This window comes from Dendronephthya gigantea, unplaced genomic scaffold (assembly GCF_004324835.1).
Source record: "Dendronephthya gigantea isolate DGI-Jeju-01 unplaced genomic scaffold, DenGig_1.0 000232F, whole genome shotgun sequence".
In the NCBI taxonomy this organism is placed as follows: domain Eukaryota; kingdom Metazoa; phylum Cnidaria; class Anthozoa; order Malacalcyonacea; family Nephtheidae; genus Dendronephthya; species Dendronephthya gigantea.
In genome coordinates this window covers 57,012-82,585 of record NW_021163242.1, presented here as the reverse complement: position 1 = coordinate 82,585, position 25,574 = coordinate 57,012, and the positions used below count along the sequence as shown (strand labels likewise).

At 36.6% G+C, this 25,574-nt stretch overlaps 4 protein-coding genes across 4 annotated transcripts in view; 2 read left to right on the top strand and 2 right to left on the bottom strand.

The window, feature by feature from the left end:
- Positions 1 to 141: 141 nt before the first annotated feature.
- LOC114540383 (ALK tyrosine kinase receptor-like) lies at positions 142 to 10,724 on the bottom strand. The gene is made up of 6 exons (XM_028560576.1): positions 10,431 to 10,724; positions 5,393 to 5,402; positions 4,593 to 4,715; positions 3,677 to 3,799; positions 993 to 1,529; positions 142 to 520 (listed from the first exon to the last, which is right to left on the bottom strand). Exons 1-6 carry the CDS (start codon positions 10,722 to 10,724, stop codon positions 177 to 179), a joined length of 1,431 nt encoding a protein of 476 aa, XP_028416377.1. The 3' UTR covers positions 142 to 176.
- A 2,322-nt stretch (positions 10,725 to 13,046) lies between these two features.
- LOC114540374 lies at positions 13,047 to 14,885 on the top strand. Its single transcript, XM_028560571.1, has one exon. The coding sequence runs from the start codon at positions 13,457 to 13,459 to the stop codon at positions 14,867 to 14,869; it is 1,413 nt and encodes a 470-aa protein (XP_028416372.1). The 5' UTR covers positions 13,047 to 13,456; the 3' UTR covers positions 14,870 to 14,885.
- Positions 14,886 to 14,901: 16 nt separating this feature from the next.
- On the bottom strand, positions 14,902 to 16,482 carry LOC114540378. Its single transcript, XM_028560573.1, has 2 exons — positions 15,840 to 16,482; positions 14,902 to 15,729 (listed from the first exon to the last, which is right to left on the bottom strand). Exons 1-2 carry the CDS (start codon positions 16,480 to 16,482, stop codon positions 14,906 to 14,908), a joined length of 1,467 nt encoding a protein of 488 aa, XP_028416374.1. The 3' UTR covers positions 14,902 to 14,905.
- A 4,699-nt stretch (positions 16,483 to 21,181) lies between these two features.
- LOC114540373 overlaps positions 21,182 to 25,574 on the top strand; it is a 43,677-nt gene continuing 39,284 nt past the window's right edge. Inside the window, exon 1 of the mRNA XM_028560570.1 lies at positions 21,182 to 21,604. Coding sequence (XP_028416371.1) covers positions 21,425 to 21,604 — 180 coding nt within the window. The 5' untranslated portion in view covers positions 21,182 to 21,424. The remainder of the gene's footprint in view (positions 21,605 to 25,574) is intronic.

The following is a 25,574-nucleotide window of genomic DNA, read 5'->3' as shown; positions in this document are numbered from 1 at the left end:
AAATCGAATGTTCTTCTATTTTATTCATCATCATATATTCATCGTATTAATTGTGATTATAAAGATTATCATCAACCTTAACGACTGCAATTTTAGACAATTAACAAAAGTTTTGATTATAATATCATAAACATGGCTTAATCTATATTCAACAATGTAAATCGTAATAATCCTCTTTAGAATATGCGTTTTATTTCGACATAACCATCTCCCTTTTCATTCACGTCTTCTACGTTTGCTTGCTTCTTTCCAGCGTTGTAAGAACCACCTCCTCCACCACAAGATTGAAGATTATTATTTCCTGATGCTCCACCAGAATATCCTCCACCTCCTCCTGCACCTCCTGCGGATCCATACGCTCCCCCACCTCCTCCAAATCCACCGACAGCATTATAATAGTGAGCACGTCCTCCTGCACCCCCCTGAAGAAAACCTCTCCCTCCTTCCCCGCCGTAACCGTAGGAACCGCCAAACTGAGAACTGCTGCGTCCATTTCTGTAAAATCCACCACCACCACCACCTTTAAATATAAATTTGATATTAAATGAGTTATATATCAATGGAGGTTTCGGAAAGCAAAAGCTCAATTTATGCATGCTTGTTTTGGCTATATCCGCAATTCAAGTTTCCCGCCAGAAAATAGCAGCAAATCTCTGACTTACTTAGCAACGGTTATAGGACATTCTTTGAGAATTTGATGAGCATGTAAAGAGGGGTCACAATTGCTTTTGTGAATACTGCTCATAACCTGGGCCGTAGGTAGACCGCTTAATTTTTTTTGGAGGGGGTATATTAATATATGAATGTTTGGCAGCTTGTTTTGAATAAATGTGTAAGATATATTTTAAGTGAATCCCTGTGATGCGAGTATGGATTTATTAGTGTTGAAAACGTCTGTTTATTTAAGGCTTAAAAGAAAAACAAGTAAAAAAGTTAGTTACCCTTTTGTCTTGTTACGTTTCAGTAACTTTAGAAAAATCTAAAGACCTGACCTGAGTTATCGCTGTCTGCTTGTAATGCGCCACTCCCATTCTTCCCACCAGACCAAATGGCGCAGAACGCTTTACACTGATTTCTTCTTCCAAATGTTCCAGTACTTGCATCGCAGTTTGCCAGTCTATTACTCAGCCTTTCAACGCCACCCCCGCCTCCAGCAACAATAAGCGGTGTGTTTAACGATTTCGCTACAAATGATCCACCACCTCCCCCTGACGACCAACTTGCAGTATTCACTAGAGCTGTCTGTCCAACCAATATCGTAATTACATCTCCTTTCTGAAAGTTAAATTCACCCCTCATATAAGCCCCACGACCTCGAGCAGTTGAGCCGTATTTATCATATCCTCCAGCTGCACCAACTGCAGTGATCTCGTATGTTCCAGTGTAGGGAACTGTCCAGAACTGTGTCCCATTCTTGAGAGTCACCATGTTGTCATTATCTTTCCCCACATAGTAGGAGCCCAGGGATGAAGGACCAAGACGACCAGTTGCTCCAAGACTTGTAAAGTTGGCGTGGAACATTTTTATTGCTAGAAATTAATAGATAACTAAGATATATTGATGTACTTTACATTTTGTAATGGAACTCGCATAATTCAAACAATACACATATTGTGTAAAATATACACCATTAATTGATGGGGAAAACATATCAAGCACAACTTTTGTTTTACAACTGTGTACAAAAAACCCGAAATATCTGTGCTTGTCATTAAACAAAATTTTAAAAAATTCTTGCACCTTTCTGGTTATTATTCAAAAATTCTTGCACCTTTTGCGAATGGTTCTTCTCTTGTTACTAGCCCTTTTGCTGATTTAACAATCAAGGATTTTTAGAAAACCTTTTGATTGCAAAAACGTCGTGTTTTATTCGGTCAGTAGTCTTTGGCTCTTGTTGCTTGACTCTTAGTTATATTTGTCCCCGCTCCGGCGCGAAGCACCGTGCGAGGGTACTAATCCTGCCCGGAAATTAGGAATTACACCCGGGTATTTTCACAGAACATAGTCATAGGCGAAAGCAAAGTTGCCCAAATGTCATGGTCGTTCAATAGTCATGGTAGTTGTGCGCATGCGCGAAATTTGAACGAAGAAAGAACGGTCGTCTACAACTTGCTGATTGGATAAGACAAAAAGAGAGTATGCATGATAGCGTCAGCATTTTAACCGTCATTTTGCAAAGTATTTCAGTTTTAAAAATATAAAATGAAATCATGGAGTCAAATATTAAAACAATAATAAAAGATTTAAAGATCATCACAGCGCAGAAACAGTTGGTGAAATAGGAACGACTTGTAGTTTATAATCTTTGAAGTGGTAGGTGTCTATATTTTGCTTATTCAGGGTTTGCTGTAGGAATGCATTGTTATTTTGACAAGTACGAGCTTGGTATGTCGTTTTACAAGGAGCTAACCGACCGTTTAATGCTTTACATCATCGCTTTAACTTTAAAATGAGTTCTCAAAGGTGTACTTCAGAGTTTTGATAAAACAAATATCACTTTATAGCTTATATAGTCGCTAAAATCATTGAATAAAATAAATAATCGAAAAAAAAACATTCGACGCTTAGTGCTTGTATATGGTTATTAAAATTATTTGTGCTGTTTTGATGTTTTGAAGGTTTAGCTATAGAAAAGTTTAACACTCACTTAAACTGCAACGTAATGCAGCAGGCAAACAGGTGATTTCTGTTCACCTTTACGACTGTCTTTGTTTCCGAAAAATTTGCACGAGTTATTTCATAATATTAGCGTAGAAAGTTAGGTCTGGGTAGCGCACGAAATATTTTGCTTCGTTTAAAATGGCGAGGGGTTGCTGCATTCATGTATTTCTAGTACAAAAATATTACCGTGTTACGTACCATGCCCACAAATTTTTTATCCTAATACCGTGGGTCACTTAATTTAACCGTAGTGGAATGCTTTTAACCGTTTTTTAACAAATACAAAATTTAAATATTGCAACAATATTTGCACAATTTATCAAATTAGATATTGGTGAAAATATTTTACGCGTATTGCTCTTTGACCGAAGGGTAAACGCTCGCGGCTTGTAAGGTAGTAAGTCTTTCTCACGCAAATAGCGATAAAAAAAGTCATTTTTTTTAAATGGTTAGTGGAAGTTTGGAATTCAAAACAAGCTAATCAGAGTTTCTGTAGTTAGGGCGAACTGTTGTTCCATGTTTTCTTTAACTTGTCTTTCGTTTAAAACTTCACGCGTAAAATTGTTCGACATTTTAAAAATTCCGCGTGAAACGTCATTGTAAACTTTTCCGCGCGGGATTGTCTCATCCTGCACGCCCACTAACCAATCAAATTGCGTGTTTCATTGCAGTTATTATATAATAAAATTTGACGATATTTAGAGGCGTGATAACATGATAGGTAAGGTCAGAAAAGGTTTTCGCAACTCCATTCACCCCTTGAAAAAATCGTAACCATGCATATAATTATATTTTCAAAACTAACAGCGTGGTTCTCTCTTTTATATTGTGGATACCTAGATTTTTAATCCCTTGACAAATACAAAATGAAATATAATTGTTTCAGCATTATTTCCATAATTTATCGAATGAAAATTTCTCAAAATATACTGCTGTTATATCAGATAAGCAGGGCAAAAATCTTCTACTGCACTAATGTCGTGACTCGCAGTGCGCTAAGCAATATCATGATTACCTGAACACATTTTTCCATTTCCAAAATATCCACGCTTACATCGACATTCATACGAGCTAACAGTGTTGACACACGTAGCATTCACGCTGCAATTGTATTTCCCAAGAGAGCACTCGTCTATATCTGAAAGATGCTAACCGTGTTATTTATTTTGAACATCTACATTAACATAAATCAATTAACATTAATGACCTAAATTGAGATGGACAATGTAAATCTGGGGAACCTCTGCTAGAACACATCTTGTACATTTGACATCTTATACATAAATTATATGACTTGAATTCATTCATATCGGCGGAGCGCGATTTGTTATGAGTGAATATCATTGCTTTTTCGATGAACATGGTTACCTTCACCGAAGGTAGAGAGTCATCACGGGGTGAGGGGGCAGAAAAGGACTTGGGGGCTTTGAGCATCGGTTACATATTTGAAAAGCTTTGAGTTAATAATAAAGTAGCAACAATCCTGGTCAAAACTTTGACGGCACTCACGGTGTTGTTTCACATTACAGTCAGCAGTTGCGGGATTTATTTCAAAATTCTCCCCCTTTTCCACACAAATCAATGTTAAGCGATGTGTCATAACTAATTCAAAAATTTAGCATAGATTCGACATTGATTAGGGGGGTGAGGGGGATTGACACAGAAATCGACACACAAAAAAGAGTACAAGTCGATGATTTTCCTTTTCCTGGATTTTGCTTCCGTTTTTTCGGCCGCGGTCCCTATAAATAATGTATTTGACATTTTTGGTTTACTTTTTTTTTAAAAATTTGACGTCGTCGTCCTTTTTCCAGTCAACTTTTTACTACAGCTGGACACCAACCGAAATTTTCATCCCAGAAATATGGGATCTCAAGAATATCCCTGCAAAATTATTTTTTCCTAGTTTACCGGTTAGATCATTGTTGTACCTGAACACACTTTTCCATTTCCAGAATATCCACGCATACATCTGCATTCATGAGAACCAAGGGTGTTGATACACGTGGCATTCACGTGACATTTGGCTGTCCCAAGCGAGCATTCGTCAATATCTGGAAAACTTAATCGTTTTACTTTGATGTTGTGTAAGCGTTAGAGCATGATCACATGAACTCTAATGGGAGTTATAGTCCTAAGAAAAAACGTTCACGACCGTCCTAAGAAAAAACGTTCACGACCGCCTGCGTGATCTTTTATCCTATTCGATCCACTCTTTATCCCTTAGGGCACACGTGATCATTCCCCAACCGTCATAAAATACAATAAAGAGTAACTTCAAAATAAATAACGTTTTATTAAATCTACGTTTCAACTAACTTGTAATCGTCGTCAGATAGGAGCTTTATATCGCTATTGAAATATGATCAGTGCTTTGGAAGCCTTATTAAGATCTTGTTTTCGTCGGCGTATTTTAAGGCACTCTTTATAGAGTGATGTCCAGTGATCATATGAGGTATAGTGCATGGAAATACTAGAAGCTGATTGGACGAGTGAAGCTATATAGGTATCCTCTAAGCGCCTGTTAGTGATGAAGCAAACGCTGTGGTCGCTCTGAGATTGGTTTCTGTTTTTGCGGTAATTTTAACCATATTAATTGAAATGTTAAGGTTGTAGGATACATGCAGCTTTAAAAATATGGGGGGGGGGGGTTAATGTTATTTTCAGTATCAGGGACTTCAATTTCCTACAACTGGCAAATCATTTGTAATAAAATTTCTGCAATTCTTACCTTTTGTCACCTAAAGTAAAAGAATAGAAGACGTTAAAAATTAAAATAATGTTGAAAAAATAGCAAGTTGTAAATCTACGACATTATAATTTATGGAAAATTAATAACTTTTATTAACAGTACGCGAGGTCTTTACCGAGGAAAATCGGACCGAAGTCTTTTTGAACAGATCGAGCTCGAAGAGCGAGGTTTGTACAAAAAGATCGAGGTCCGATATTTCTCGGTAAAGACCGAGCAAGCGAGGTTAGTAAGAAGTTTATTATGTGGCCTAAGACATGTATTTGTACTTGAAATAAACAAGAAATGCAAGAATTCGTATTAATAGCCTGGTACGCATTTGATAAAAACAAAATATTGAATTATTTAGTTTACCTAAACTGTCTGGAGACGTCTTATTAATTTCAAAATTAATTAAATTTTCCCTTGAATATTTATTTGTGCCTTTTTCATTCAGAATTTCTCTGTTTTTCATCTCGTAATGGATCGCCGGTAACGTTAACCTCGGTCTGTTATGGGAAAGTGCCGGTCCATTACGGGAAAGTAATGGACCGCTGAAAATTCTTCTCAGCCAATCACTGAGCTCCATCTCACCGGAAGTGACGCTTGCCATATAACAAGAATAAGTTAATTTTCCCACTAAATATTTATATTTATATATAGCTATATTTAATCGCATAAGACCAAGTAAAATTACTTTGGCCTTAGCTATCTCGGCTTCAAAGGAAGGGGGGGTGGGGATATCTGTGAACAAAAAAATTCTTAAAAGCAAAAACGCCTATCAATGCATTCACATTTTATATGAAAATAACGTTTTCGAATATTTACTCGATGTTTTTTCCAATAACTATTGGTCACTAGTACTTCGCAGTTCGCATATACTTCACCTTAACATCCTCGTAGTAAACCCATGGTCCATATTTAGTCGTTGTTTTATTCCACTTCTTTGTGCTGTTGCTAAGTTGACAGTTTACGGAATAAACACTGCTTGGTCTCACTCTGTAGTTATAACCATAACAATTTTCTTTCGCAATGCACAGTAAATGACACTCTCCCAAGCGGTGGATATTGTGACTTGAAATCGACTCAGATGGACGCAAGGCTTCATTTCCTGCATTGATTTATAATTAACGAGAACTCGAATTGTAACGCAGTAACGGCTAATTTCATCATGTCAAAATTGACTGCATGGGACATGTGTAGCCTATATGAAATTTCGTAACGTGACCTATATTCATTAATTGAGCTGTTTAGGCTATTACGGCGCATCGTTCACGACTTCATGCATGAAGAACATGTCTTTCGCAGATTAAACAGCAAAATGCAAAATTAATTAAGTTACGGCTGATTTAATGTGAATACACAGGGTGTATCAAAAAAAATGTCCAAAATGTAAAATTTTCGTTTTTCAGAATATTTTGTAGAATTTGGCAAATTTTCGTGTTCCTAGAGATAGTTAAGACTTATCTGGTATACCTAGGCCATGTTTGGTTTTCATTAACAAAATTATTATGTTACCGGGGGGGTGGTTTCTTTCCACTGATATTGAGAAGGCTTGCGCGCGAAAATGTAAAGCTGAAATTGAGATATTATTTAGCGGTCTAAAATTTGGAAAGCGTTTTATTAAACTGTCAAAGTTTCAGGAAAAATAATGCATACAGGGAGCAACGCGCAACTCCTAAAGGTGATAAATATTTCATTGCGTGCAGTGGATAAAATGCATCGTTGATTTTAGCGTGACCGATCTCATGCAAGGTGGGCAAATGAATAAATTAAAGCGAGAACTGAACAGAAAAACAAGGAGATTTATTCGTGATGTTAATCCTCAGCATGTCCACCATTTCATTCTAAGCAAACTGCGGCTCGTCTGAGCATAGTAAACACTGAACAGCGAACCATTTGTCTGTCCATTCGCCTAGATTTGCCGGTGGTAGCGTAGGCGATTTGCAAGAAAGAATTTCGAACGAAATGGAGAATTTGAGGCAGGACAGACAAAAGGTTAACCGTTCAGTGTTTACCATGCTCAGTCGAGCCGCAGTTTGCTTAGAAAGAATTTTTTTTATACACCCTGTATACTCGTGTAGAAAAAGGCCAAAATATAATTTAAAATCAAACATGAATTTTTTTTGGTCACTGTTAATTCCTTAGCTTCATTACTGAATATAATGATGCATTTAGCACATTTACATAAAATTTTTGTTTCAACAATTTTTCCTCCCGCAAAACATTCTGTTATTGGCCGTGATAACTCAAATAACTATCAGTATCCGAAACAATTGAATTGGAGCTCATTTGATTTTTACAACTAGCAGCTCGCGAAAGAAGTTCGGGTTAACTCGATGAAAAAGTTACCATTGATAACAGGGATCCAAACGATCACAAAAGTGTAAATTACTGACTTACCAACGCTGACGTTTTTGAAATGTCTTAAAGCACAACGTTGAGCTTTTAGTAATGACAAAGTCATTGATAAAATGGCAACAAAAGTTAGCATTTCGAGGAAGGCTCGATAATATGGATAATCTGCTGGTGTCCGTCCAGTGGCTTTACACTTTACTGCGCTCTCAGGATACAATGATATAAATATACTATTCATATACGACATGCCATCTGAAATGTGTGGACTGAATGACTTGTTTTTTTCTGTTTCTGTAGTTTATATTCTCTTCATAGTGACAGTTTCTAACAACAAAATTATCATAATTGACTTTTTAGAGACCTTTGTGCGTACAAGCCACCTGTGAACTTTCTGTCGTTTTTATTGAACATTAAACTTTATTTGCATGGCACACCGCAGCTGTCTGAGCGGTATTAAAATAAGCAAATTCTATTATATATTCTATTATATATATACAGGGTGTATAAAAAAAATTCGAATCGAAATTTTGCGTGTAATAATGCAAAATATATTTGACAAATTTGGTTGATTTTTACACCATTGTTAAGTTAATTTATTTTTCTTTCAAATGACACGTTGTACGTGTAATTTAGTTGAAAAATGAAGAACTACTAATTCGACAAAAAAGTTCATAAAAATCACAATTCTCCACCGATTGGAACTGGACGTTTATTTTATTAAAAATTAGTCCTAAAGGGCTTTAAAATCTAATCATTACTGAATACTAAAACGCAAATTCATCGCAAAAATTCTGCTTATTCAATGTTCAACGATAGAAGTTTGAAGAACACAATGCCTTCATTAATTGAATTTGCATTTTTTTTTGTCTGGAGGACTCATTTCGAATTCCCATCGCAGGAAAAATTTGATTTCGAGCAACAATTTTTAAAAGACGATAACTCGGCCAGTTTTGGTCGGATCGATGTAAGAACGGTATAATCGTAAACTAAATAAGCTAATCTTTGTTTTCATATAAAAATTATAATATATATATAATAACTACATAATAACTACATAAAATAGAATTTACAATTCTCGCCCTTCATACTTTTAGTTGGAAGAACGGGAAGAAATAAATTCAGCAGCATGATAACTCAGTTCTGTCACAGCCCCTCATGACGTCATGATCGCAGATCAGCTGGCTGTAAAATCCTGCATATATAATATATTCAGAATCTCTTGCACGCTCTTTCAATTTTCCTTAATCTCCAGCCGGTAAAAGTTTGACATTTTTTAATTTATTATCCATGTCCTTTAGCTTAAAAACTTTACCCAACGCATTCTTGAAACATTATTAAAAAAACTGAAGCGTGACTATTAAAACGTTTTAATAATGAAACTATTAACTTCCCGTTGTACACAAATTAGCCTTGTGACGTGCACATTGGCATTAGCCATTTGTGTATGTACCTGCCTAGTCTAATACTCCTGAAATAAATTTCACGAGAATATTTTAAAGTTTAGGTTTAAAATAGGCAAAAATAGGTTTGCACCTTTTCGCGTTCACATAACTTGTTTTATGGTAAAATCTAGCTAAGTGTCAATGCTTGTTTTAAGCATTTATTCATGCTCAGATGAAATGGGCTTGTGTGTAAAAACCGGCGTTGTTTTGGTGGTGAAATTTCAACTCTTCATGGCCGCCATACATCAGTGCTGGATCCAGTCTTTTTAGAGTTCACTGGGTAATACCCGCCATTTAGCCAGAAAATAGCAGCAAACCTCTCATCATGTGGCAACGGTTATGGGACATTGGCGCCCATACTTTGAGAATTGTGACATACGCAGTGCTCGGAAGTTTTTCATCGAATTGGATAATGCTTTTCTATACTTTCTAAAGAACGAAGCTATGCTATTGGTCGAAACGGAAATGTATTGTAAAGTTCAGCTAATGAAAATCATTCTTGCGAGGAGCTGCGACCCTACTCTGAGAATTTGATGGGTTACAGTTGCTTTTGTGCATTCTGCTAATATAACCAGGGCCGTAGCTAGACCGCTTAATTGGGGTGTGTGTATATTCATATATATTTATGTTTATCTACGGCAGGAACACTAGCGTACAAAAGAAATCAGTCGGGCATAAGATGAATTCATGAATATACCCCCCCCCAATTAAGCTTCTAGCTACGCCCCGCTCATAACAATAGGTAGGCGACTTGTTTTGAAGTGTCTCCTTCTGCGTGTAAGATATCCTTTTAATTAAGTGAATCCTTGTAATTATACGATTATGGATTTATTAGTGTTAATTGTTGATGTGTTGATTTAAAGCTTAACAGAAGAACAAATAAAAATAACTTTTGTGTCGTACTCTCTGGCTATTTTATTTATAAACATTTTTATATTTAGTTAGCCTTTTGTCTTGTCACGTTTTAGTAACTTTATAAAAATCTAAAGACCTGACTTGAGTAACTGCTGTCTGCTTGTAAAGCGCCACTCCCATGCATTCTTCTCCCCAGACCAAATAGCGCAGGACGCTTTACATTGATTTCTTCTTCCAGATGTTCCAGTACTTGCATCGCACTTTGCCAGTCTATTACTGAGACCTTCAACGCCACCCCCGCCTCCAGCAACAATAAGTGGTGTGTTTGACGATGTCGCTACAAATGATCCGCCACCTCCCCCTGACGGAAAACTTGCAGTATTTACTGGAGCTGTTTGTCCAACCAATATCTTAACTACATCTCCTTTCTGAAATGTAAATTCACCTCTCATATAAGCCCCACGACCTCGAGCAATTGAGCTGTATTTATCATATCGTCCAGCTGCACTAACTGCAGTGATCTCGTATGTTCCAGTGTAGGGAACTGTCCAGAACTGTGTCCCATTCTTGAGAGTCACCATGTTGTCATTATCTTTCCCCACATAGTAGGAGCCCAGGGATGAAGGACCAAGACGACCAGTTGCTCCAAGACTTGTAAAGTTGGCGTGGAACTTACTCATTACTAGAAATTAATACTATATATAGTATATACTGAATATTATACTGTCGACAGCAAATCCTCGCTATAGAAGTGTGTGCATATTTTTTCGCTTATTTTATTCGCAAAAGGCCACTTAATTCTGATTTTATTATTACAATCTTCAAAAGAGACCTCTGTCATGCCTGGGACAAGTGCAGGCAAATGATTACGCAAACCCTTGAAAAAAATTTACACATTTTTTATGAGTAAGGAAATCCGAAATGCCTTGCCTGGCAGGTTGTTTTGCAAGGCGTTCAAATAACCTGCCCCATGAAATGAAATGAAATAGAAATTGCGATGAAAAGTATTTTATGCAAAATACTAAAAAGATGATTTTATGTATGCATCAATATCTCTTCTAATACGAAATACACCACTGCAAGGCGTTCGGTCCGTCACCCGGCCCTTTATTGCACGGATGAAGGCCCGGCCGGGTTAACGGACAGAGAGCTTTGCAGTCCTTAGAAAATTAGATCGTGGTGTACCGACAAACTAATTTATTTAAAATTTAACTTGTCTTACCCTATCAGCATACTATTACTAGAAATAAATGCCTGCAGCAACCCCTCGCTATTTCAAACGAAGCAAAATATTTCCTGAGCTAGCCAGACCTAACCTTCAATATTATGAAATGTCCTAAATGTAAAGCCGATAGCTGATGTTTCAAATATTTCGGAAACAAACACAGTCGTAAAGGTGAAGTGAAATCACCTGTTTTCCTGCTGCTTTCCGTTACATTAAGTTATAGACTTTCACAGTTTAAGTGAGAGTTAATACTTCATTATAGCTAAACCTTCAAAACATCAAAACAGCCCAAATAATATAAATAACATAGCAATGAACGTCGAATGTTGTTTTTCGATTATTAAATTTATGCAGTGATTGCAGTCGACGATATATAAACCTTTGTTAAAAAAAAAAGGTGATATTTGTTATATTAAAACTCCGAATTACACTTTTAAGGACTCTTTTGGAAGTTAAAACGATGATGTAAAGCCTTAAATAGTCGGTCACGTCTTCGCAAAACCGAGCAAAACGACATACTGTACCAAGCCAAGGTCATAAAATGTATCCGTACAGGAAACACGAAATAAACCTCGAAATAAACAAAATAGACTCCTACCATTTCAAGGATTATAATCGAGTTGTTCCTTTTCACCGCTAATTCCTCCAGTTCTGATAATATTTTAAACTCTTCCTAGTGTTTTATCTGTTATTTGATTCCACATTTCATATTTTGTTTTCGAAACATTTTTTTAAAAAATAGTTTGCAAAATGACAGTTAGATTGCTGACGTTTTTCACTGGAACACAAACGTTTCGTCTTAGCCAATCAGGAAGTTGCTGATTACCAGTCTACACCAGTGAACTCTAATAAGACTGGAACGATAACTCAACAATAAAGACTAGTCATTGGATGAAGCCGATTTGAATATAATTTGCTGATTAAGGCGGCAGCCGAGCGAGCAAATCAAGCCTTCAAAAGAACTGGGGAGAGTGAAAATTCCGTAAAAATCGTATTTTTTGGCAAAAAATTGCGAGAAAAGTGCAATTTTTATTTGACCACTTCAACTTTAAACAACGAATTTACCCTTTTTTGATAGACCTAAGTAATCCGCATCATCTTACTGTAAAAACCGGCGAGGTACCAGCTTTGTACTTGAAATATTTAAAGAATTTGAACGGGCCGAAAAAAAACTTCGCCTTCAACTCGCAAAAAAAATAGGTTTGCACCTTTTCACGTTCATGAAACTTGTTTTTTAGTAAAATCTAAGTGTCAATGCTTGTTTTAAGCTTTTATTCATGATCAGATGAGAAGGATTTGTGTATAAAAACCGGCGTTGTTTTGGTGGTGTAATTTCAACTCTTGGCCTTCATGGCGGCCATCAGTGCTGGCTTCAAAGATGGCGGCCAAGTTATCGTTCCAGTCTTTTTAGAGTTCACTGGTCTACACTCGTTCACATTTCGCGCATGCGCACAAGTACCATGACCATTGAACGTCCATGACAATGGGCGACTTGCGCCTTTCGCAAAGCATCACGGTAGTTTAGTTAGGCCAGTCGAATTTACCAAGATGGAGGTCGTTCTTGTGCGATCGCCGTTTGCAGTGAACTACAACACTTTTTCGCAGATATTTATCACTTATGTCTACGGTAAAAGGTTATAAAAACTCTTAGAGAACTGATATGTCGTAGAAGGCCAAAGTTGGGACTGTACTTGCTTTGGATTTTAAGATATTTAGCGTGATTTGACGGAAAGTAAAATACAAATAGGGCTTCGATTTACAATGTGCAGGACAAGAATTGTATTTTTAACCCCTTTAGGAGGTAAGTTCATCACTAAAATTTCTATATAATATGTAAGGGAAACAGGATGCTATAATACAAAACGCGTTTCTGCGATCGGCGATTATGTACAAAATTTATGGCCGTGAATGTTGTTTTTACAAATGAGCTTACAACTACACATGCTTTGATCAAGCGTTCTATTTCAAACCAAAACAACTGTAAACCTTTGGCGGGAAAATATCCTAAAATTGTCTCAGACTGTTAAAGTAAAAGTATTTTCAGAAGTTTAAAAGCATATTTTGATATTTATTCACTGGGTATATCTATTGGTTTACTCCTTTGGAAAAAACGCAAACTCGTGCGTTGTTATTGTTTACATATTCGTCGCGGTTTCATTTAAATTTGGCGAATTTCCGGCCGAAAAAATGGAGCAAAAAGCGGAGAAACTTTGTTCAAAATTACCTGGAGGGACTACCTGTTGTGTGCCTAAATGCTCAAGTAATAGTGTGAGAACACCTGGTGTTTCATTTCACAAGTTTCCAAAGGAGCCGAGTTCGAAAGAAGCGTGGTTAAATCTATTGGGAATTTCAAAACAACCGTTAAAAAGCCACAAAGTTTGCTCCTTACACTTTCCTGGTGGTAAAAAAGTATTGGGGGCTCTGCCCAGGTCTAGTTCATTTTCAAATAGACAAACGTCCAATAGTAAATGTGGAAGAATTGTAACTGAAAATATGAAGCGAATAAGCACTACACAGCACGCAGGGAAACATGACATGCAACAAACAAATGAAAATAGTGAACTTTTTGCACTAAAATCCGAACTTGAACAGCTAAAAAAAGAAAATGCATCTTTGAAAACTAAACATGATGAGCTATCTACCAAATACAAGTTATGTGCACTACGTTTAGAACATGTAATAGCTAGTGATGCGAACTTCAAATTCTACACCAGTTTTCCCAACTATACAACTTTCAAAGCCTTTTTCAACTATTTGCAACCAGCTTGTAATCTTTTGATGTATGCGGGAACAAAAAATTCACAACATGCATCAGAGACACAAGCAAAACGTGGTACACAAAGGAGCTTAACACCTGAACAAGAGTTATTCATGGTTTTGGTTAGATTGCGCTGTGGTTTATTGGGTCTTGATGTTGCTAATCGCTTTGGCATTTCACCAGCCCAGTATTCTCGAATTGAAACAACTTGGCTAGCTTTCCTTTATCACAGGCTAAGAGCTCTACCTATTTGGCCTTCACGTCAATATATTCAAAACACTATGCCAAAAGCTTTTAAAGATTCCTACCCAAATACACGTGTTATCATAGACTGCACTGAACTTTTTATCGAAAGACCCACATCATTTCGTAGTCAATCCGCAACCTATTCCTCATATAAAAACCACAACACAGCAAAGGGGCTAATTGGCATTTCACCTGCTGGATACCCTACATTTATTTCAGAGCTTTACACTGGTCGCTCTAGTGACAAACAAGTCACCAGAGACTGTGGTATTTTAAACTTGTTAGAGGCAGGTGATGATTTGATGGCAGATAAGGGCTTTGATATAGAGGATGAAATGCCTGAAGGGGTAAAACTGAACATACCCCCTTTCCTAAATAATCAGCAGCTCTCTATTCAGGCAGAAAATGAGACAAGAAAAATAGCCGCAGTTAGAGTTCATGTGGAACGTGCCATTCAACGAATTAAATGTTTTCGGATTTTAAAGAATGTGTTTCCTTTGAGTATGGCATCAGAGTTAAATAAAGTATGGGTCATCTGTTCCTACTTGACACTATTTCAGCCACCTCTAATCAATTCTAATTCTGAACAGGAGTAAATGAACAAACAATAACAGTTCTACAGTTTTTACGCTTTATTTGTTCACTAATTTAGGGTATATGTATGTGAAGTAAAATGATGTTAATTTTGGGAGCATAGTTTTATTCCATAATTCAGTGTCAAAATATATTCGTTCACTGAAAAGGTCATTTTCTGTATATACAATCAAATCAGCCCATTCAACATTACAAGTAGCCATCAAGCCTTGTATTTGATAGAAGTAGTTATGGTTTCTCTTTAATGTAGGTTTTGATTTGTGCTCAAGAAAGAATGTAGGGTCATCACATGCACTGTCAATTGTCATTTCCTTTTTTGAAAAAGGACACTTGACTTCCCCAATTCCATAATTTGTGCACTCAGTAGGATCATACAGCAAGCAATCAGGACTAGCACCAAGCCATGGAACTTGACCATTTACAATGAAGCCACATGACACACATGCTTTGATCAAATTATTGTTTTGGTTGCATTTTTCTATGTATTCTTTGATGGCAATTTCTTCCTTGTTTTGACCCCATAAACATGCTTTTGGCACACTTTTGGTGCAATTGGAATTAAATTGTTTATTCAAAATTGTTTTTGGGTGAATGCTCTCTCTGCGCTTCAAAACAGAACCAAAATTTGATGCTGTTAATCTTATGCGACGTTCTTGATACCATAATTCATCATCTGACTGCCCTCTTGTATTGCATTCAATGTTTTGTATCTGCTCTTTGGATTTGTATAAGGTTTCAAAAACAAATTCATTGTATTCTGGGGATGGTATGTGTTTGTTTAAGTTAGTTTGATCTGTTGTGACCTGGTTTAAAATTGCATCTCGTACTTCCACAGCATTTAGCTGATTGGTGTTGCAGTGAACTTCAAAAGTTTCCTTTTTGTAGGTAACTCATTGAGATAATTATCATAATCAAAGGGTTTACACTCATTTGATTCTAGGAGATTTTGTAAATAGCTGCATGATCCAGCACTTTTTAATTCTTTGTTCAGTTTTTGAATATCACTCTCTGTCACAGTTTGAGCAAATGCTGGAGCTGGGTTACTAATTTCAATTAAATGAGATGAACTTTTTGTAGATGTTGCCTTGCTAAATTTTACACTATCAAAAAGTATGGCTGTTTTGATATTTTCACAACTAGGTACATGCCATTCTTGTAAGAGTTGCGTGCATGTTAAATCATCTGGGACCTCTGTAAGTTCAAGTTCAATGAAGTCCAGCATTTGAAATAAAGCTGCAGCAACATGTTTACAGCAGCCACCATTTCCTGCTACACAAGTGCACCTAGCTTCAATCACTTCCCCAGTATCTTGTTTTAGGTGCACATTAACTGAATATTCAATCTTTTTCATTGAAGCATGTACAGTACACTTAAGATAAAAAAGCATTCCTCCTAGGTGAAGTACATTAGGGATAACTTTAACCTTAGAAATTTTATCTTTGAACAACTGATAGCCATATTTCTTGTGTTTGTGTGCATTTGGTTGTTTGGCCTTCGGGCTTTTTTGGGATGTTTCACCAATTAAATGTCGCTCAAGAAGTTCACGAGTAAAAGGAGGGATATCCTGAAGACTTCGGGTCCATTTTGCACTCAAACAATCCGCTTTTTGCTCCATTTTTTCGGCCGGAAATTCGCCAAATTTAAATGAAACCGCGACGAATATGTAAACAATAACAACGCACGAGTTTGCGTTTTTTCCAAAGGAGTAAACCAATAGATATACCCAGTGAATAAATATCAAAATATGCTTTTAAACTTCTGAAATACTTTTACTTTAACAGTCTGAGACAATTTTAGGATATTTTCCCGCCAAAGGTTTACAGTTGTTTTGGTTTGAAATAGAACGCTTGATCAAAGCATGTGTAGTTGTAAGCTCATTTGTAAAAACAACATTCACGGCCATAAATTTTGTACATAATCGCCGATCGCAGAAACGCGTTTTGTATTATAGCATCCTGTTTCCCTTACATATTATATAGAAATTTTAGTGATGAACTTACCTCCTAAAGGGGTTAAAAATACAATTCTTGTCCTGCACATTGTAAATCGAAGCCCTATTTGTATTTTACTCCCCGTCGAATCACGCTAAATATCTTAAAATCCAAAGCAAGTACAGTCCCAACTTTGGCCTTCTACGACATATCAGTTCTCTAAGAGTTTTTATAACCTTTTACCGTAGACATAAGTGATAAATATCTGCGAAAAAGTGTTGTAGTTCACTGCAAACGGCGATCGCACAAGAACGACCTCCATCTTGGTAAATTCGACTGGCCTAACTAAACTACCGTGATGCTTTGCGAAAGGCGCAAGTCGCCCATTGGGCAACTTTGGATTCCGCTATGCTCTCCCGGGTCCCGGGTGTTATTCCTAATCTCCGGGCGGAATTAGTACCCTCGCACGGTGCTCCGCACCGGCTCGGGGACAATCGAAAAATCTCGGATTAATTTAACTCTTCCTTCACTTTCTTCTTTAACCCATTTCTTACAAAATAGCTATGCAGCAAGCTGCCCGTTTTGCCATGTTAAGGCTAATTTCCACTCCGGAAAACGAGCAGAGGATCGGATCGGATCGGATTTTTTTCCGAGCTGGTCCGATCCATTAATTAAGTGATTTCGAATCGGATAAAAAAAAAGTTAAAACTATTTGAACTTTTTTATCCGGTCTCGGACGCTTCCGGATCAATATAAGCCAAAAATTTCAACAGACGGCGCACGCGCGGATTATCTTTCGTTCCGATCCGATGGTTTGGAGCAAATCCACCCAGGGTTTTGACTTTTGGGCGGAACATTGAAATCTGGATTTATGTCTGTCCAGAGAGATTATCTAATCCTAAATCCGATCATCGAATAAATCAGCTGTCAAGCACTGAGCGGCACTGCGGCAATCGAACATTTGGCTGGAACTTCTCCAGGTTCTGAACATTGCATTAGTATATATATATATATGGCTTTGTTGGTTTTGTTTCTTTCCACTGTTGCTGTCAGTTGGTAGTGATTTGATAATTTAGATCAAAGGCAAAGTGATCGATAAACGTTTGCCTTTCATTGAATGAAATTCATTCAAGAGTAGAGACTAGAGGTAAGCAAGTATATGTTATTAATATAAGTATTATGTTAATCTGTGTTTATAACAGGTCATATATATATTAAATTATTTTGTTACTAATTAGGTAAATTTGTGATTGCAAGTGACTGTTAAAGTACAGTGGGATGTTATAGCGTTACTAAAGAAGCTATATATGGTACTGTTAACCATGGATTTGGGACTAGGGGGTGGGGGGGGAGTGTTGGTGTTTCAGGGTATGTGGTCATTGCTAAACTGCTATTTGATCTTCACTATTGGCTTCAAGGCAATCGCAATAAGTTGTTGCTCAAAAATTTTCATATTTTTTGTTTAGTGTTTTATTAAATCTGGTCTAATCACTATGATGTTTGATGACATTATTAATATAACTACCAAGACCAGAATAATTTGCAAGTATTGTCCTGTAATTAGTATAACTATAGCAGTACAGTCTTCACAGTTAAATATTGCTATGCCATAAATAGTTTTCCATATTTACAGCCACCTCTTAATTAGACCACTACATGCATACCAACTAAGCTAGTCTAACCGATAAAGATATTTTCTCAAATGCCATTTTTTATATGAATATATATATCAAGGAATCAGATGATTATTTCTGAAATAAACTTGCAATGACCTCACTCTCACTTGATCAATTCTGTAACATTTTGTGGTTGTTTTTGCTAAAGTATTTAGTCCAGTTATAAAACAATTTAAAAGAGAGCAAAATACATTCCAGCTATCTGAAATAATATTCTTGTACATTTGCATGGTGACATCAAGCAAATTGAACTTTGTTTATTGCACAGATTAAGGCCTGTGTTAACAGACCCAAATCTTTGCAGTAGTAAATGATTACATGGTGTACAAAGCTAATTTACAGACCTACAAGCTAATTTACGTAGCTGAAATAAATTTGTAATATGAATTTAGTATGTATACAATTGCTATAGAATGCAGACTGTCCTGGCAAACTGGTCTATTAGCAATATGGCCTGCTGTTGCTAGTCACTTTTCAATTATTTGATTTTTATTGTTATAACAATAATAATATGATATGACAACTTCTTATCTTTTGATCTTTATTGTTATAACAATGATAATATGATATAGCATCTTCTCTAGCCCTCACTGACACATACAGGGTGTATAAAAAAAACAACAATCCACTTAATACTAATATATGTTCGCTTCTATTCAGTACCAACAGAGGTTAATTCGTAGGCTCCTGGGAATTATTAAGGGTTACATACATATACGCAGCCCTGTACTTGTATATATACAAGTTGTATCATTTGTATATGGTACATGTTAACCAATCAGATAGTTTGTTTACATTTTTAGGCTAAACCAATCAGAGTTCAGAGGGCATGAAATTGACATTTATGTTGACCTGCTTTATTTGTCAATTGACTATGTTCCATTTTGAATACTGTATGTTTTGCCATTTGTGGATATATAATGTCTTCTTTATTTTTTATTTTTTAACTTTATTTTCATAAAAAAACAAATTTAAAATCTCTCTCCATTGGAAATCTTAGCATATGTTAAGCAGCACAACAAAATTAACATTTAAGTTGTTGAAAATCTTTTGCAAATATCCAAAACCTTGGAATTTATTTATGTCCAGGGAAGGATATTAATAAGAGTCATTGTTTTTTCAGCAATTTGCAAGTGTAAAGATATTTATTTTCTCGCACTTTTCCCACAATTATTTTGACAATTGTGTACGTACCCCTGGTTTTCAATAAGTGAAAAACCGGTTGCATTGGATGAGAATGCCATAGAAAATTTCCATTCAGCAGTTAGCACCAGCTGGGACAAAAGAAACTCTACACATGGTATTGCACTGAAAGCAAAATAAATTTTTGCTTGCAAAAACAATCTTCATAATTTCATCTAAAAATTTATATTTTAGTGGTAAAATGAAAATCAGAAAAACAATTGAAAGTCAAGTAAGCTGAATTCCTCATACACAAATTTGAATCCAAGCCTATACATCCATGCAAATGTGACAGTTCAACAACCCTAAGCTAAATGACAATTGAAATGGACAACAAAGTGGATCTTGTCAACCTGTTTAAAAAGCAAATAGGTAGTGACAAACAAAGTGCTTCCTTTGGGATTCATGTCAATGGAGAAGACCCAGTGTGACTATACATTTTTTAACCAAAGCTCATGCATGGTTTGTGTGTTACTGGATATAAAAAATTTCATTAATCATTCTTTAAGCAAAGATTTTGTTAATAATTTTATTTATTCAAAAATCTACCTATTCTACCAAAGTCCAAAACTGGTAAAATCTAGATCTAGTTAAACTTCCACCCCTGTTCTAAGTTTGGTATGACTAAATTCGTCTGGGGTTGTTCATCTGGATACACGGGCTACTGGGGTTAAATAAAGACACGGCTTTCATAAAAGTATTGAAACATAAATGATTTTTCGTTGTTGATCAATTCTGAAATTGTTAAACATAATCCATATCAGTTTTCTTTAAGTCATGATTTTATTTTTTACTCCTTTTCAAGTTTAGGAAATTCACGCATTTCGATTATTCTTGACGCTAAAATGGCTATCCTTAAAACCAGGAACGGGGAATCAAGGAACTGGGAACCAGGAACGGGGAACAGGGAATGAGAATCTTTGGAATCTTTAAAACCCGGAAGGAGAATCTCCGGGATCTTTAAAACCCGGAACGAGAATTTCCGGAATCTTTAAAACCCGGAATGAGAATCTCCGGAATCTTTACTACCCGGAATGAGAAACTCCGGAATCTTTAAAACCCGGAATGAGAAGCATGTAAACAGAAGAAGTAATAAAATAAATCCCGTTCTAAGCAAGTTGTGTCGTTCGATATCGTTTAATCACAGAAGATATGCTGCACCTGACTACACAAAAGATAGTTCACTTTGTAGCGTTTTTCACGCACGTGGACTTGCATTCATAATCAGTTCATAATTCGATTGTATTGGATGACTTCTACTACTTAATTGTCCTGTATTCCAATGTGTACACCAACACAACGATATCATAAATTGACTGTTTTTTATGCATTAAAGTTGATATCGAATAACACAACTTGCTTAATATATAGAAAGGGATGCTATTTCATCACTCTGTTTGCATGTTCGTCATCCCGGGTTTTTAAGCTTCCGGATTTTCTCATTCCGGGTTTTAAAGATTCCGGAGATTCTCGTTCCGGGTTTTAAAGATTCCGGAAATTATCATTCCCGATTCCCCGTTCCTTGATTCCCCGTCCTGGTTTTAAAGATAGCCACGCTAAAATGTCATCAAACGTGCTGATTGGTCAACATTTTCTCCCCCTGTGAACTTGTCTGCGGGAGATATACTTAGTTCAGGGAGATATATTCGGTTACAGAAAAATAAATATTTTCTGACTTAAAATTTGTCCTTGAACATACTCCACTCCACCGCTCGGAACACTTACACTTCATTCAAGTCATATTCTTGATCAGTACATAAATCAGAACATGGCCGATGCAAATTTGGTTTCAAAAATCCAGTCATACGGCCTTATAAAACTAGGAAAGATCATGGAAGGCAGTTTGGGAATACCTACTGATGGCGTAAACACAATCGATGAAGCTCGTGCAAGAGTGTATGAAAAAATTGCTGAATCTCAAAAAATGTCTGATTGGACACTCGGAGAGGTAATCTTCAACAATACCTGTGTGGTATTAAGCAGAATTACACCGTACAGAACTGGTGATATTTTCACCGAATGTTTGCTAAATATATATTAGCCGTGTTTACCCAATGAGATTTCTGGTAATTGCGTAATGTTAAATAGCCCTTTTCCTTCAATGAATTCGACATTTGTTTCATAGAATTAATGTGTCCATTCTGAGAGTCGTGTAATGTTTGGAAAGGACATAATTTCAGGAGAAAATTGCGTTTTCCTTTCCTTACCTTTCCTTCGCTTTGGTTGAGCGATTTTAAGGCATTTTTAAACATATCAAAGATTCCTAGGTATAAGCTCAGATTCGATAAATTTCCAATAGTAAAGGACGACTTGCCCAAACGAACTGTGTATTCTGAAATTTGGAACAAACACCAAACGGTACTTCAGAAGAAAATGTTTGATTTCGTGCTATATTACCTGTTATTTAAAATTATAAGATCTGAGACGCGTTAGCTCGACGCTAATGCGTTCAATGACAATGTACAAAAGTATCATGCAATTTTCACGTATAAAGTTGACATAAGGTATACACTAGCAAATTCTTATGGGCACTGGCTTTCATTACCCAGAAATCGCGAATCAGTATAATTGTTTGTTAAAACAAACAGTTTCAAATATAACTTTAACTAATTCCCGTCTGGTCACTATTAATCCCGTCTGGACAATATTGTCGGGCCGAAGCAAAACATTAAATATCTCAGCAAGTATTTGGGCTAAATTAAAGACCCCGGAATACCACTAAACGATTGCGGTTGAATCAATTATTTAAATAGTATATTCAAACCAAGATATAACTATAAACTGCATTTGTATTCTAAGTCAAAACAAGAATCAAAATAATAGGTTGCTTTGTTATCTCAAATTACTCAAACGCAAGTGGATTACCCCCCCCCCCCCCATATACGGATGAAAGGGATGCTGCCAATGACGTCACAATGGGTGTGCATGGGGGTGCCACGTGAACATTACGTGGGGATACATGATAGTTTCGCGTGAACATCATAGATGATGCATTTTGCGTTCAATGACGTCATACTAAATGTACACGGGAGTTTCACGTGTACATTATGCATTTGATGTGTGTGGTGTTTATAGGGTATGATATAGGAATCAAAATCAGATTTTAGTATGGATTATTTATTATTTCGATTTGTTGAAAAATCATGGTACAGTTCGATTTGTCTCTAAAATAATTTTTATTAATATAATTTAAGTACTCTACGACTATTAAATAGATAGTTATTTAGGATTGTTCTAAAGTCTTTTGTTCTAAAGTCACTTAGACTTACCGTTCGTTGTATTTTGATGAAATGTACCAAACTAATGTTTGAGGGTGTCAGGAACTGCCTCCCTGGGTTCCCAACACAAGAAAAGCATTTGTAAATCCCATGATTTTCCCCTTTTATTTACGAAACTGCCTTCACACAACTCAGATTTCTCCCTCCTCTCAAGTTACAGTTTTCCGGTTTTAACCGGAACCATCCGAATGTCTAAACCCGCGCGCCCGTCTCGCGCGACAATATAACGTAATTATAATAAAGTTTCCGACACTCTCCCCCCATATAGTTTCTTGAAGGTATATGTACTAAAGGAAACTTAAATAACGTCAACGATACTAATCTAAATCCAATGTTGAATATATAGACCTTATGTTGGGCCTGAAAACGTGTACTAAAATTTATGTTTCATTTCACCCCGCTGGGAACAGGAAAAATTTATGACGACTTACCTTTACTTTATGTGCTGAATTTATTTCTGAAAAGTTCCAACTTCTACTACAGCCTGCAGTTTTTTTAAAAAATGCGTTAGAAAATTCTTTCATTTCAAACTCTTCTGACAACATTTTCGCCATTTTGAATAATCTGAAGTCACTGACTCACTCGACCCCAGTTTCCCCATTTTAACATTCGTAGCCTCCAGTATGGAAATTTGAAGTATGTAAATGTGAGAGGTGTTTCAATCCATGCCAGATTGATTTACTGTTGAAAAAATTCTCATTTCATTTTTTTCCAATTTGTTCCAAAACCTATTCCGGCGGACAATCTTTAAATCTTGTGATATAAAAGAAAAAGTTTACTTCTAGTTTTCGTCGTTCTCGCTTGAGCTGCCGTCATCGTAACAGTCATCCGAATCGCTTTCCACATCATCACCATTAGTGCCTTTGTTTCGACACTCCGTGCACGAACATAAATCGCTGCATCTTAATGAGGCCTTGACACACGAACATCTATTCTCGCATCCTTTCTTGCATTTGCAGCTTACGAACTCTAGTATTGAATCAGGGGCGGCAGGTAATGTCATCCAGTTAACGTAAACGTTGCCTTCTGCGTCAAGTTTCCACCCGTGGTTGAAGAAAGATGGCAAATTCAAAATTGCTTGCGTCGATTTGCGCCAGATAAAACACTGGTAGTTTGTTCTGTTTATGTGCTGGTCGAGTGAATCCTTATTGGGTGGTAACAATTCTTCATCAAACTTTCCACTTTTAAACATTTCATAACGTACACGATTAATATCTGAGTATCCTTGATATCCATATAAATGACATACGAAATGGTAAAGCTGAGTGAAGAGGTCTTCAGATGGATTTAACTCGGTGCCTAAGTTTGAGAAGGTGTGGGAGTATTCTTCTCTCGCTTTCGCAACTTTCAACACAGACACTTTTCCTTTGCCGTAAAAGGCGCTCGTTGTGTCACAACCTTAAAAGAGAGAAAATATAAATATATTAATGATAGAGAAATACGGTCTAGTGGCAAAATAATTTACGAACCAGTGAACGCGTGAAGACCAATGAGTCTTATATACCAATGTGCCTTTGTTCATGGTCTTTGATGAGTGAAAAATTAGTTGAGGGAAACGATCCTGAATGCGTCTTTTCAGTTTTTCTGCACGGTACAGAACGTCAATATTTTCCAAATTATGCACAAAAGCGATAAACTCTTTCAACAATATTGCTGAGTAGTAAAATCTCACCGTTCTGAATGATTTTTTTCTCAATTACTTCCAGGCAAAACTCATCAAAAGCTTTGTCATACAGTGTTGGTCCGACAACTTTTTTAGTTTTGGAAAGACATTTAGTGTACGCTTGATAACATCGTCTATGATACTTTGCTTCAATTGCGACACAATCCCGCCCGCCAATATGGAGAAGAATACTTTCATCGTTCCGAAGCACTGCTGCTTGTTTCAAAACACCAGCATCGATAGTTTGGGCCACCGACAACTCTTGCTTGACAGGCTTTTTGGTCACCTGAAAAAAATTGCTATGATTATGGCAATAGAATAAACGAAATAACTTTAGGCGACAGAACATAAGTGATAGAAATAAATTAAAATCTGCGGCTTACCATATCAGTGATATATAAGGGTCCCGAACGCTTACAGATTAAGCAGATGTCTGGTAATATGTTGGATGACACGCTTTTTAGATTAGAGTGGATCGAACTTTCTCGGCCAAGCGAGTGACGTTTCGTATATACGGGCAACTTTGACCGGCTGTTTTTGACTCACTTTATCTGTTTCGTGTTCGACTTTTTCTACTGGGCGCTTAATGCTGGAATTAGCTATAGTTGTTATGTCAGTAAAATTCCGATAGCACTGGATGTGGTAGCCGCAAACTTCGCCTAAGGTCTCTACGTATGAGTTGTCATCAATTAATTTAAAACTCTTTTGCAGCTACTGTAAAATCTTTATATGGCTGAGGAAGGCGTAGCCACTGTTTTCGTAGATCCTTTACTTTGGCTAAGGTTCCTGCAGTAAATCTTTTCAAATCTCCCTTTTGCCATCAAAATGAATTGCGCATATGCGATCATTATTAGCTGCCATTTTGTTATGAAAAAAAATCTCTTTTGATAAAACGCTCGAGCAAAACACAAAAAATGCGCGAAACTTTGAGAAATTCATTTACATGTCTCAAAAGGCAGCGCAAGCTAAAATGAGGA

Bases quoted from the DNA above. Each gene is read 5' to 3' on its own strand.
- LOC114540378 (XM_028560573.1), bottom strand. From the start codon at position 16,482: ATGGAGCAAAAAGCGGATTGTTTGAGTGCAAAATGGACCCGAAGTCTT. The intron at 15,730-15,839 runs GTGCTGGATCAT...AAACTTTTGAAG, and splicing joins ACTGAACAAAGAATTAAAAA to TTCACTGCAACACCAATCAG.
- LOC114540374 (XM_028560571.1), top strand. From the start codon at position 13,457: ATGGAGCAAAAAGCGGAGAAACTTTGTTCAAAATTACCTGGAGGGACT.
- LOC114540383 (XM_028560576.1), bottom strand. From the start codon at position 10,724: ATGAGTAAGTTCCACGCCAACTTTACAAGTCTTGGAGCAACTGGTCGT. The intron at 1,530-3,676 runs GTAATCATGATA...ATTAATTTCTAG, and splicing joins AAATGGAAAAATGTGTTCAG to CAATAAAAATGTTCCACGCC. The intron at 521-992 runs GTCAGGTCTTTA...TTATATTTAAAG, and splicing joins AGCAGACAGCGATAACTCAG to GTGGTGGTGGTGGTGGATTT.